This window comes from Antechinus flavipes, chromosome 3 (genome assembly GCF_016432865.1).
Source record: "Antechinus flavipes isolate AdamAnt ecotype Samford, QLD, Australia chromosome 3, AdamAnt_v2, whole genome shotgun sequence".
NCBI lineage: Eukaryota > Metazoa > Chordata > Mammalia > Dasyuromorphia > Dasyuridae > Antechinus > Antechinus flavipes.
The window spans coordinates 620,246,083-620,256,837 of NC_067400.1; the positions used below are offsets into that span (position 1 = coordinate 620,246,083).

The 10,755-nt window shown below is 45.2% G+C and overlaps 1 protein-coding gene across 1 annotated transcript; it reads left to right on the forward strand.

The window, feature by feature from the left end:
• The first annotated feature begins 5,589 nt into the window (after positions 1–5,589).
• Positions 5,590–10,031, forward strand: KLK12 (kallikrein related peptidase 12). The gene is made up of 5 exons (XM_051991432.1): positions 5,590–5,626; positions 6,082–6,253; positions 6,751–7,010; positions 9,155–9,282; positions 9,822–10,031. Exons 1-5 carry the CDS (start codon positions 5,590–5,592, stop codon positions 9,975–9,977), a joined length of 753 nt encoding a protein of 250 aa, XP_051847392.1. The 3' UTR covers positions 9,978–10,031.
• Positions 10,032–10,755: the final 724 nt, after the last annotated feature.

Below are 10,755 nucleotides of genomic sequence, written 5' to 3' on the forward strand. Positions count from 1 at the left end.
GTATCTCTGGCCTCAAGTCCTTTTTACTGTTATTTTTAAACTTTGGCCAATTTCAGCACCCCCTTCCCTCTCCAAGCCATAGCCAGGTCCACTATGCTGACAATATCCTTGCTCCTTGAGGACTCTCCAGTGTTTATAACCTTCAAGTTCTCCCCTCTGGCCAGAAACCAAAATCAAGAGCTCAAGCTTTCCTGTAAGTGCCCACAGTCAACAGTGTCCCCATCCTACTGTTTCTGTACTCACCCACATGAACTGGTTTCTTCTCATATTCAGCCATAGCCCGGGACTGCATTTGGACAGCATAGCTGGACCTGGCATCCCTTGGCAACACAGGGTCCTTTCATCTTTCCCTGCTCAGATGTCTGACCATTTTCTTGGGGATAAGAACTCCTGTGGCTGAGGCTGAAGCTGATGCCCCCAGGGATTATTGTAAGGGAATCTTTCCTTGGATCTTCTCCAGTTCTCCCAGGAGGACCACTACTCTGCCCCATTTCTTATTTGTTTTTGCTGCTCTATGTTCTCCTTGAGGCATTATTTTGTCTTTTGTGTAGAGGAAAGCTAAAGAGCTTGGAAATTTATTCCAATTTATCTCTCCATCTTCCCAGAACCCCCTCCCAGGAAGGCTTCTTGAAGGACTATCACTGAATTAAGTCTTGTATCTTAAACTTCTTTCTTTGAAGATAATAGAAAATACCCTGTTTTCCAGAACTAAGATTCAGGTGTAGGCTGTGTCCTGAACTTGACATAACAACAATCCTTTGCACTCACCCTCTCAACCACAGCAAAATCCCAACATTGTTTCTGGTCATGAAGCCCTGCTAGGAAGCAAACTTGTCATATCGTTGCTATTACTCCTCGAGTCAGATTTATTGCATAGCCATAAAGCATAAGTATTGAGGTATCCTTACACTGACCCTCTCCATTACCCCTCTATGGGTGGAGCCCCAGCACATACATCTAGATCCCTTCCTTGCTTCTAAGTCATTTTCCTCACTTTGAAATCAAACTTGTTTGCTCTAACTGGTCTCTAGCTTGCTCTGTCCAACTCCAGCCACCCACAGATTAGAGGCTAGTTCCCATCTGATTGACATTTAAATTGGTGTCAGAACTGGGATTGGACACAGATTCAGACCATTGGTCTTTCTGGTACCAGTGAGAATGGACTAAGTGAGGGTCTGCCCTCACTTCTCTGGTGAATCTTCTGCCCTTGTTCCTTCTCCAATCATTGAGCTCCTGCCTTGGCTGAGCTCCATTTTTTTTTAATTTTTAAATAACTTTTTATTGATAGAACCCATGCCAGGATAATTTTTTACAACATTATCCCTTGCGTTCACTTCTGTTCCGATTTTCCCCTACCTCCCTCCACCCCCTCCCCTAGATGGCAGGCAGTCCTATACATGTTAAATAGGTTACAGTATATCCTAGATACAATATATGTGTGCAGAACCAAACCGTTCTCTTGTTGCACAGGGAGAATTGGATTCAGAAGGTAGAAATAACCCGGGAAGAAAAACAGAAATGCAAACAGTTTACATTCATTTCCCAGTGTTCTTTCTTTGGGTGTAGCTGCTTCTGTCCCATCCTTGATCAATTGAAACTGAATTAGCTCTCTTTATTGAAGAGATCCACTTTCATCAGAATACAGAGCTCCATTTTTTGTGAGGGAAAACCAGTCCTCCAGTGCTTTCTTCTCAGGTTTCTCTGGTAAGGATATCCTTTCTGCTCCCCTAACCAACTGTTTCTGTCTATTCTGTTTGGTTGTGGTCTCTGAAGGCCAGGAGTCTATTATTCTGTTCAGGCTTCAGGAACTACCCCCATCTCTCCCCCTCAAGGCTAAAAGAGTGTTGGATTTAGGTCCTTGACTCTATTAGGTTCTATAAACTATAACTACAAGCTATGTTCTCTGTGTGTATCTGTCATTTTGTCTCTGTGTATGTCTTTGTAAAATGTCAAATGTCTGTATGGTATTTGTGTTGTGAGCTAAATCCTGTTACCTTGAAAGATTTAAAATGTAGTCAGTCAGGAAAACTTCTAAGGGCTGTGGTCAGAGAGTGGAGAACATTGGGAAAGATTAAGGAACTTTCATACTTGAAGCAATTGTCTTAATAAGCAGGACTAATTCATACTTCAGGCTTTCCAAGGGAGGTTAGGTTATAAAAAAAGAGAAAAAGAAGAAATAAACCCTGTGAGATATTTTCCCACCCCAAACTCATCTATAGATCTATAGAATGAAGATTAATCATTTTAAGATTACAGGGGAGAACTTTTGAGACTTTCAAGGAACTCACTCCCTTCTGAAATATTTAAGTAAGTTTTGGGGTCCCACCCTAGAGGATTTGTTTTAAGGAAAAATAAGAAATAAATTTTATAAAAGTGAAAAATAAATGGTAAGATTAATAGCTTTATTTTCCTAGGGCAATGAAGGAAGATAGCCAATTTGAAAATAACCCCAAAGTGAAGAAATAAAAAAAAAAATAGGAAACAGTTTTTTACCTTAAAGCAACCTTGTGTTAAACCTTCCTTGACATTTCTAACCACGAAAAGACAAAAGATTGTTTAAATGGAGATTTGTGTGACTCCCTCAGGTCAATAGACTCCCTCCCTGTTAATTCCTCTCATCCCAGAGCAGATTCTTAAACACAGGTGTTGAAAAAAATGCTGGAAAAACATAGCAGAAGTTGAATTACATTCTAGCCCGAAGCCTCTAGTGCAGGTGCATCAACATTTAAATCAATAAATTAAAAAAAAAACACAATATTTCATATTGATAGCTAATGTTGAATAACAAATAAAATTAATAATGATATTTCCTATTAGCTTATATTCAATACTAATAAAATTAATATTGAATGATATCTAATATTTAACATAATAAATAACATTTAATAATACTAGCTAATATTTATATATGTGTACTTTATAATTATTATCTCATTTGATCCTTTTAACCACCCTATTATTTATTTATTTTTTACAAGTGAGTAAACTGAGGCAAACAGAATTCAAGTGATTTGCTGAAGGTCATGGAGCTAGTAAGTAGCTGAGGCCAGATTTTTAAACTTAGTTCTTCTTGGTTCCAGAGCTTGCACTTTACCTGTCATATTATCTAGCTGGTGGAGGAAAAAAAAAAAAACAGTCAAAGAATTAGACCATTTGAGCCTGAGTTTCAGCTTTGTCACTGACTTAGGGTCCTCGGCAAATAGCTTTTCCTCGCTAGACTTTAATCTCTCTATCTTTAAAATGGGGAGGCTGAATGAAACCATTTTAGAAGTTTTCTGGCTCTGATATTCTTCTGTGGGTTTATAATGTGGAGTTGGAGAAAAATTAAAGCTAGAGAAATTCAGAGACTGGAGGATGAATTAAGAGATAGTGGCCTTTTTCGGGGGAAAGTAGTTATTTGTTCCCTTTTAATCTCCATCTCTGTTCTCTTGCTGACTTGGTCTCACTGTGCTTCACTGCCTCTGTTGGGCTCTATCATGTTTCTGGCTTCTGCATTATTTCTGCTGGATTTTGTCTGGCTCTGTATTTTCCTTCTTTTCTCTTCTTTTCAATATTTCTTTCTCCTTCCTCCTTTTTTCCCTCCGTCTTTCCTATGTTTTCTGCCTCTTGCCAAATGTGGGCTCCTGACCATCAGTTCTCTTCCTCCTAAGCCTCAGTGGGAACTTTAGTGACTGGGCTCCTAGCCTGGCCACAGCCAGTGACAACAGAAGGATTCAAACTGAATCTGGTTCTTGTTTCATCATTCATTGCCCCAGGAGAATCCAAAGGAGACAAAAAAAAGGGGGGGTCGTAGAGCTGTGTGAATGTGTGTGTGTGTGTGTGTGTGTGTGTGTGTGTGTGTGTGTGTGAAAGAGAGAGAGAGAGAGAGAGAGAGAGAGAGAGAGAGAGAGAGAGAGAGAGAGAACGGAAGAAGAGGAGGAGGAGATGAAGGAAGAGGAGGGAGAGAAAGAGGAGAAGGAGGAGGAAGAGAAGCAGTCACAGAAGAAGCAAAAGCAGAAGCAAAAGAAGAAGAGGCAGAAGCAGAAGAAAAAGAAGAAGAAGCAGAAGAAGAAGCAAAAGAAGAAGAAGCAGAAACAGGAGAAGGAGAAGGAGAAGGAGGAGGAAGAGGAGGAGATGAAGGAAGAGGAGGGAGAGAGAGCGTTAGAGATTGGAAAGCATGAAAAATGAGTGTGTGTGTGTGTTGTGTGTGTGTGTGTGTGTGTGTGTGTGTGTGAAAGAGAGAGAGAGAGAGAGAGAGAGAGAGAGAGAGAGAGAGAGAGAGAGAGAGAGAGAGGAAGAAGAGGAGGAGGAGATGAAGGAAGAGGAGGGAGAGAAAGAGGAGAAGGAGGAGGAGGAAGAGAAGCAGTCACAGAAGAAGCAAAAGCAGAAGCAAAAGAAGAAGAGGCAGAAGCAGAAGAAAAAGAAGAAGAAGCAGAAGCAGAAGCAAAAGAAGAAGAAGCAGAAACAGGAGAAGGAGAAGGAGAAGGAGGAGGAAGAGGAGGAGATGAAGGACAGAGGGAGGGAGAGAGAGCTTTAGAGATTGGAAAGCATGAAAAATGAGTGTGTGTGTGTGTGTGTGTGTGTGTGTGTGTGTGTGTGTGTGTGTGTGACAGAGACAGAGAGACAGAGGAAGACAGAGACAGAAAGGCAGAGAGGAGAGGAAGAAACAGAAAGAAAGATGGATGGAGAGAAAGAGAGAGGGAGGAGAGAGAGAGAGAAAGGAGAGGAGGAGGGAGAGAGAGAGAGAGAAAGAAAAGAGAGGGGGAGGAAGAGAGAGGAGGAGAAAGAGGAGGGAAGGGAGGGAGAAAGAAAGAGAGATAGAGACAGAGGCAGACAGAAAGACAGAGAGACAAGCACATAGGGAGTTCAGATAGAGGGAGGCGCTGGATGGAAAAGGGGAAAGCTTAAGTTTGCAATGCTCCACTGCACTCGGGCCCCTCACCCTCCTCTTTTTAGCCCTGAATTACAATTAAGTGTCATTATCCAGGTGGAGTGTGGTAGGATTGGGGGACCCCACCCCCTAACACCACCGCCCTCACCAACTCCCACTACCCGCCCAATCCGGAAAGCCGCTGACCTAGGGCAGTGAGAGTTAAAAGCCAAAGGCTGAGTGGGCAGGGAGAGAGCAGAGCATGGAGTGACTCAGGGCCAAAGGGTGAGTGTCCCGGTCCTGGCGGAGATTTGAGGACGGGAGAGTGGAGGGGCACTTGCCTAGAGTTATCCAGAGAGAGGGGGAGAGCCCTGGGTGGCCAAAGGAACAGTTAGGCAGAGGGGAAATGATGGACAGAGACTTCAGGAGAGAGATGGGAGGAGAGAGGGCCAGGCATGGGAGATAACAAGACAGAGGGACGGATTAACAAGGTGGGCCCTCCAGGAGGAGACACCAAGGAGGAAGTAGACAAAGGATCGAGGGGACATTGAGCCAGCCCGAAGGACAGGTAGGAATCAGGACAAGGGAAGCCCCTGGCCAGCTGAGCTTCGGAGGGGAGGGGAGAGCAGCTCTGCCCTGGGCTGAAAGGAAGTTGGAGATGCTGGGGCAGAGGGATAAGGAGGCGAGCATCCCTCTGAGGCTGGGATTTCTCTCTCCTCAGGCCTTGCTGCTGGATACCCATGGAGCTCAGCTGCCTTCTGCTTCTGGGGCTGCTAGGTAAGCTCTCCCTCCCTCACCCACCTGAGGTCTGGACTCTGAGCAGTGATGAGTGTATCCTCTGTCCGGAAAAACCCCACAGGGGATGGGATCCCGCTTAAAGATTGCTTTCCCTGATACTATTACTGTCTGCCTGCAGCGCTCCTTTTCCAGGTTCTCTTTGTGTCTGATGTTTTCGCTTTCTGACATGTTCTCCCTGTGTCTTAGTCTGTGTTTCTGACTGTCTGCCTATCCGCGTCTCCCTTTGTGCTCTTACTTCTAAATATCCACCTTCTTGTCCCCATTTGTATCAGCCCTCCTTCCCCTTTCACTATCTCTGTTTGTCCCCTAATCTCTCCATCCCTCCATCTGTCTGCCTCTGACCTTCTGTTTTGTCTCATCATTCTCTGGCTCCCGGATTCTGTCTTCATGTCTGTTCCTCTTTCTGTTTCCATTTTGTTTTCTTTCTCCAAAAGGATTGAGCCAGCTCACTGACGTCACCGATGGCTTTGCCACTCTCAATGACACCACCTGCATCCCCAACTCCCAGCCGTGGCAAGTGGGACTGTTTGAAGGCACGGAGCTTCTGTGTGGGGGTGTCTTAATCGCCCCCCACTGGGTGCTCACAGCAGCCCACTGCAATCGCAAGTAAGTCCTGCATCCTATTTCCCCGGACTTTGAGGCAGCCCCAGCAGGCTAAGGTCCAAGATTTGCACCCCCCACTAGTGCGGACATTTATATTTATATTCTAGGGTCCTCCTTTGTCCTGACAGCCCATGATCTAAGGTCCCTTCCAACTCCCCCATGACTTCCCTAAGGTCCTTCCAATGGGTGACACTTTTCCCTCTGCCCTCCCAGTCTTCCTCTTGGGTAAGACTAAAAATAGTCCTGGCTAAAAGCAGGAATCCTGAAAGGACTCAGACTGTGCTAAGGAGATGGAAGGAGGAATATTGGGATAGTCCCAAAAAGTCTCTGAGGAGAGAGGATCAAAGATGCATCATAAAGAGAGTCAGAAGACCTGGATTTTGGTCTTGTCACCAGGTGACTCTGGCCAAGTGTTCCCTTTTCGACTTCTCAGATTCCCCATCCCTGACTATTTGAGTCTACACTGCCTTTGAGAGTCCATGTTACTGTCACACCTGTAGGAGATACTGGGTACGTCTTGGGGACCACAGCCTTCGGAATGTGGACTGGACGGAGCAGATCCGACTGACCGGGCGCTCCGTGACCCACCCCGGCTTCCGTGCCCAACCAGGCAGCCTCGACCATGACCTGCGTCTCCTGTACCTCCCCTTCCCTGCCCGCGTCACACGCGCCGTTAAACCCCTGGCTCTGCCCACTGCTTGCATCACACCTGGGACGCTGTGTCAAGTATCTGGCTGGGCCATAACCAGTTCCCTCAAATGTGAGAAAAAGGAAGGGGTGGTGAGCAGGGAGAGGTGGGCAGCCTGGGCTTGGAGCCTGGCATGGGGATGGAGGGGGATCAGGAAGTCTGGCCTTGGGACGTCTGGGCTCTGCACTAAGGAATGAGAACGTCTCTGGGGTCAGAGGGTGTCTGGGTTTATGGTGCTAAGGTTGTGACATCACAATGTCTAGCGTTAAAAGGTTGTGGGGGACATTGAGGAATGGGGAGATCAGAAGTTCAAGGCTGGAGAATTTTGATGTTAAAGGTCAAGTGATTGTGTCAAATGTCAAAATAAGGGGATGGGGGAAGCTAGGTGGTGCAGTGGATAGAGCACCAGCCCTGAAGTCAGGAAGACTGAGTTCAAATTTGGTCTCAGACACTTAACACTTTCTAACTCTGTGACCCCGGGAAGGTCACTTAACCCCGATTGCCTCAGCAAAAAAAAAGGGGGGGGGTGGATGGAAAAGATGGCAGGTGGGGGTCAGATTGTAAAGGACTTTCAATGCCAGATATTGGGCCTGGAGGAAACTAGAAGCTATTGGTGCTCCCTGGGGAGAGGGAATGTCAGGGGAGAAGTTATATGGCAAGATCTATGCTTTAGATGACAGCTGAACGCAAGATGCAGACGAGAGGCAGAGAAGCCTAGTGCAATAGTCCGGGTGAGAGATGGGGAGAACCAGAGCCTGATAGGCTGTGTGAGGGGAGAGAGGAGATGATTGATGTTGAGAAGGTAAAAAGGCAAGAGCTGGACAGGTAGTTGAGAAGGTGAGGAGCTGAGGATGACAGCAAGTTTCTAAGTCTGGGTGACTAGGAGGAAGCTGAAACCTTTACAAAAATTGTGCTACCTGGAAGAGGGCAGAGTTTGAGGGAAAAGATGATGAGTTCTGTTTTGGATAGGTGAAATTTGAGATGTCTGTGGAACCTCCAGCTCAAGATGTCCCAAAGAGGGAGGTACTATAGGTCCTGTATTTGATGCAGGACCAGAATCCTGGAGAAAGATTGGGGGGGGGGGATAGATAGAGCTGGGAATGGAACCCCTGGGGTCACTAATGAGATCATCAAGTAAGAGAGGGTAGAACAAAAAGAGGTCCCAGGACCTATCCCTGGAAGACCCTCATTATATGTGCTTATGATGTAGATGAAAACCCAGTAAAAGATACTGAGAAGGAGCCATCTGAGAGGTAGGAGGAGAGGCAGGAGAGGATAAAATCACAAAAGAGGAGACAGAATCTGCGGAGAAGGTGACCAAGAATTAAAAGTCAAAGGTCAAGAAAGATCAGGGGGCAATTAGGTGGGACAGTGGATAGAACACAGACCCTGGAGTCCAGAGGGCATAAATTCAAATACAGCCTCAGCATTTACTAACTGTGTGACCTTGGGCAAGTTGATTGCCTCCAAATCCCTCCTTCCACTTTCCCAAATAAGATCAGGATGGAGAAAAAAAAATTAGACTTGGCAATTACTATGAATGATAATAGCTAGCATCTATATTGTACTTTCAGGTCTTTGATATATATATATATATATATACATATATATATATATATATACTATTGTTATTATTCAGTCATTTCAGTCATGCCCAACTCTTTGTGAACCCATTTGGGATTTTCCTGGTAGAATGTTTTGCCATTTCCTTTTCTAACTCATTTTTACATATGGGGATACTGAGGTCTGCAGGATGAAGTGATTTGCCCAGGATCACACAGAGGCCAAATTTTAATTCAGATCTCCCCGACTTTAGGCTCAGTACTCAAACCACTGAACCACCGTGTCACCCAATTGCCCTCTATACATTATATATTCAAAAATTGGTTACCAATTCAGATCTATTTGTAAATTTCTATTTCTCTCTACTTAATCTCATTAGAAACTTTGAAAAAGGCAGTTTAAATTGAATGATGACATTGTAATAGTATTGATAGTCAGGGTTTGAAGGGTATCAAAAATTAGGGCTTGAGGTTCAGGCAACCTAGCTTTGAGGCCTTTGAAAATGCAGAAGTAAAAATTAAGAGCTGGGGAGCTTGGGACCTGAGGATCATGGTCTAAAAACACAGGAATCTGGACTAAAGATTGAAGATGAAAGAGAAAGGTATACTAGTATCCCTTGGTTATGTTTCCCCACCCCTTCGTTCCTCACTCAGACCCAGACAAACTTCAGTGTCTGTCCTTGAGAATCACTCCAGATGACAACTGCCAGACCGTGTTCCCCGGGAGGATTACGGAGAATATGGTGTGTGCAGGAGGTGATGCTGGGAAGGATGCTTGTCAGGTGAGTGACTGGACCGATGGAGACCAAGAGAGACAGAGACAGAGAATGAAGAGATGAGATCAAATGAGAGAGGAAGACAGAGACATGAAGTGATATACAGAGAGACAGCGAAAGAAATAGAGAGATAGAGAAATGAAGACAGAGACAGAAAAAATGGAAAGAGGTAGAGAGAGACATAAAAATGAGAGAGACAAGGCAGAGACAGAAATGGAGACTCACAGAGAAAGAACAGAAATAGAAACAAAGACAGAGAGAGAGGGGGAAGAAGGGAGGGAGAGAGAGAGGGAAATAAGAAGGGAGGGAAGAGAGATGGAGGAAGAGGGAGAAAGAGGAAGGGAAGGAGGGAAAGGAAGGAGAGAGAGAGAAAAAAGACAGAGACAGAGAAAAGGGGGAAACAGACAGAGACAGAGACAGAGAGACAGAGACAGAGAGATGGCAAACAAGGAAGGAGGAGCTAAGGGAGAGAATGACAGGGAGAGGGAGGAGAGCCTTGCACTTAGATCTGAGGCTCAGCTGTGACTCTGTCTTTCTCGTTACAGGGGGACTCAGGAGGCCCACTGGTATGTGACGGCGTCCTGCAAGGCCTGGTGTCATGGGGTGCTGTGGGTCCCTGTAGCCAATCAGGAATCCCGGGAGTTTACACTAAGATCTGCAAGTATACAGACTGGTTAAGGGAGACAATGAGGAGGAAATGAACTGGTCTTTTCTGACCTTCATCTCACCTTCTACTCCCACCCATAAACCTTCTCTTAAATAAATCAATTTGTGACGAGAGCAGAGGCGGTGTCTGTTTTTGTTGAAAGAAACAGGGAAGGGAAGCCAGAGAGGGCCCATTTGCCAATAGTCCACACAGTCTGGGATTCCTAGTCTAGGGAAGAATGTATCACTGAATCCTCACCCCAAGTATTAGGGTATTGAATCCAGAAAGTAGGTGCACAATTTCCCAAGTGGAATATAGCAAAGAAATAAGAAAGGGAACTTCAGGGCTCTTTCTGCACCAAGCTTTGTGACATTTGTAAATTATGGAAGGGGAAGGGGAGAGTATAGATGGGAAAAAATGGAGATAAAGGAGGAGGGAGGAGAAGAGAAGAGTAAGAAAGGGGTGATGGGAAGGAGAAAAGAAATCAGACAGAGGGAGGATGGGAAAGGAAAGAAGAGGAGAAAGATGATGAGAAGAAAAGAGAAGGGAGAGGAAGAAAGGGAGAATTGAGGTAAGAAAGACTCCTTCTGCATCAAGCTTTGTGACACTTGTAAATTATGGAAGGGGGAGGGGAGAGTATAGATGGGGAAAAATGGAGATAAAGGAGGAGGGAGGAGAAGAGAAGAGTAAGAAAGGGGTGATGGGAAAGAGAAAGGAAATCAGACAGAGGGAGGATGGGAAAGGAAAGAAGAGGAGAAAGATGATGAGAAGAAAAGAGAAGGGAGAGGAAGAAAGGGAGAATTGAGATAAGAAAGACTCCATCACCAAAGATC

Bases quoted from the DNA above. Each gene is read 5' to 3' on its own strand.
- KLK12 (XM_051991432.1), top strand. From the start codon at position 5,590: ATGGAGCTCAGCTGCCTTCTGCTTCTGGGGCTGCTAG. The intron at 5,627-6,081 runs GTAAGCTCTCCC...TTTCTCCAAAAG, and splicing joins TCTGCTTCTGGGGCTGCTAG to GATTGAGCCAGCTCACTGAC. The intron at 9,283-9,821 runs GTGAGTGACTGG...TTCTCGTTACAG, and splicing joins CTGGGAAGGATGCTTGTCAG to GGGGACTCAGGAGGCCCACT.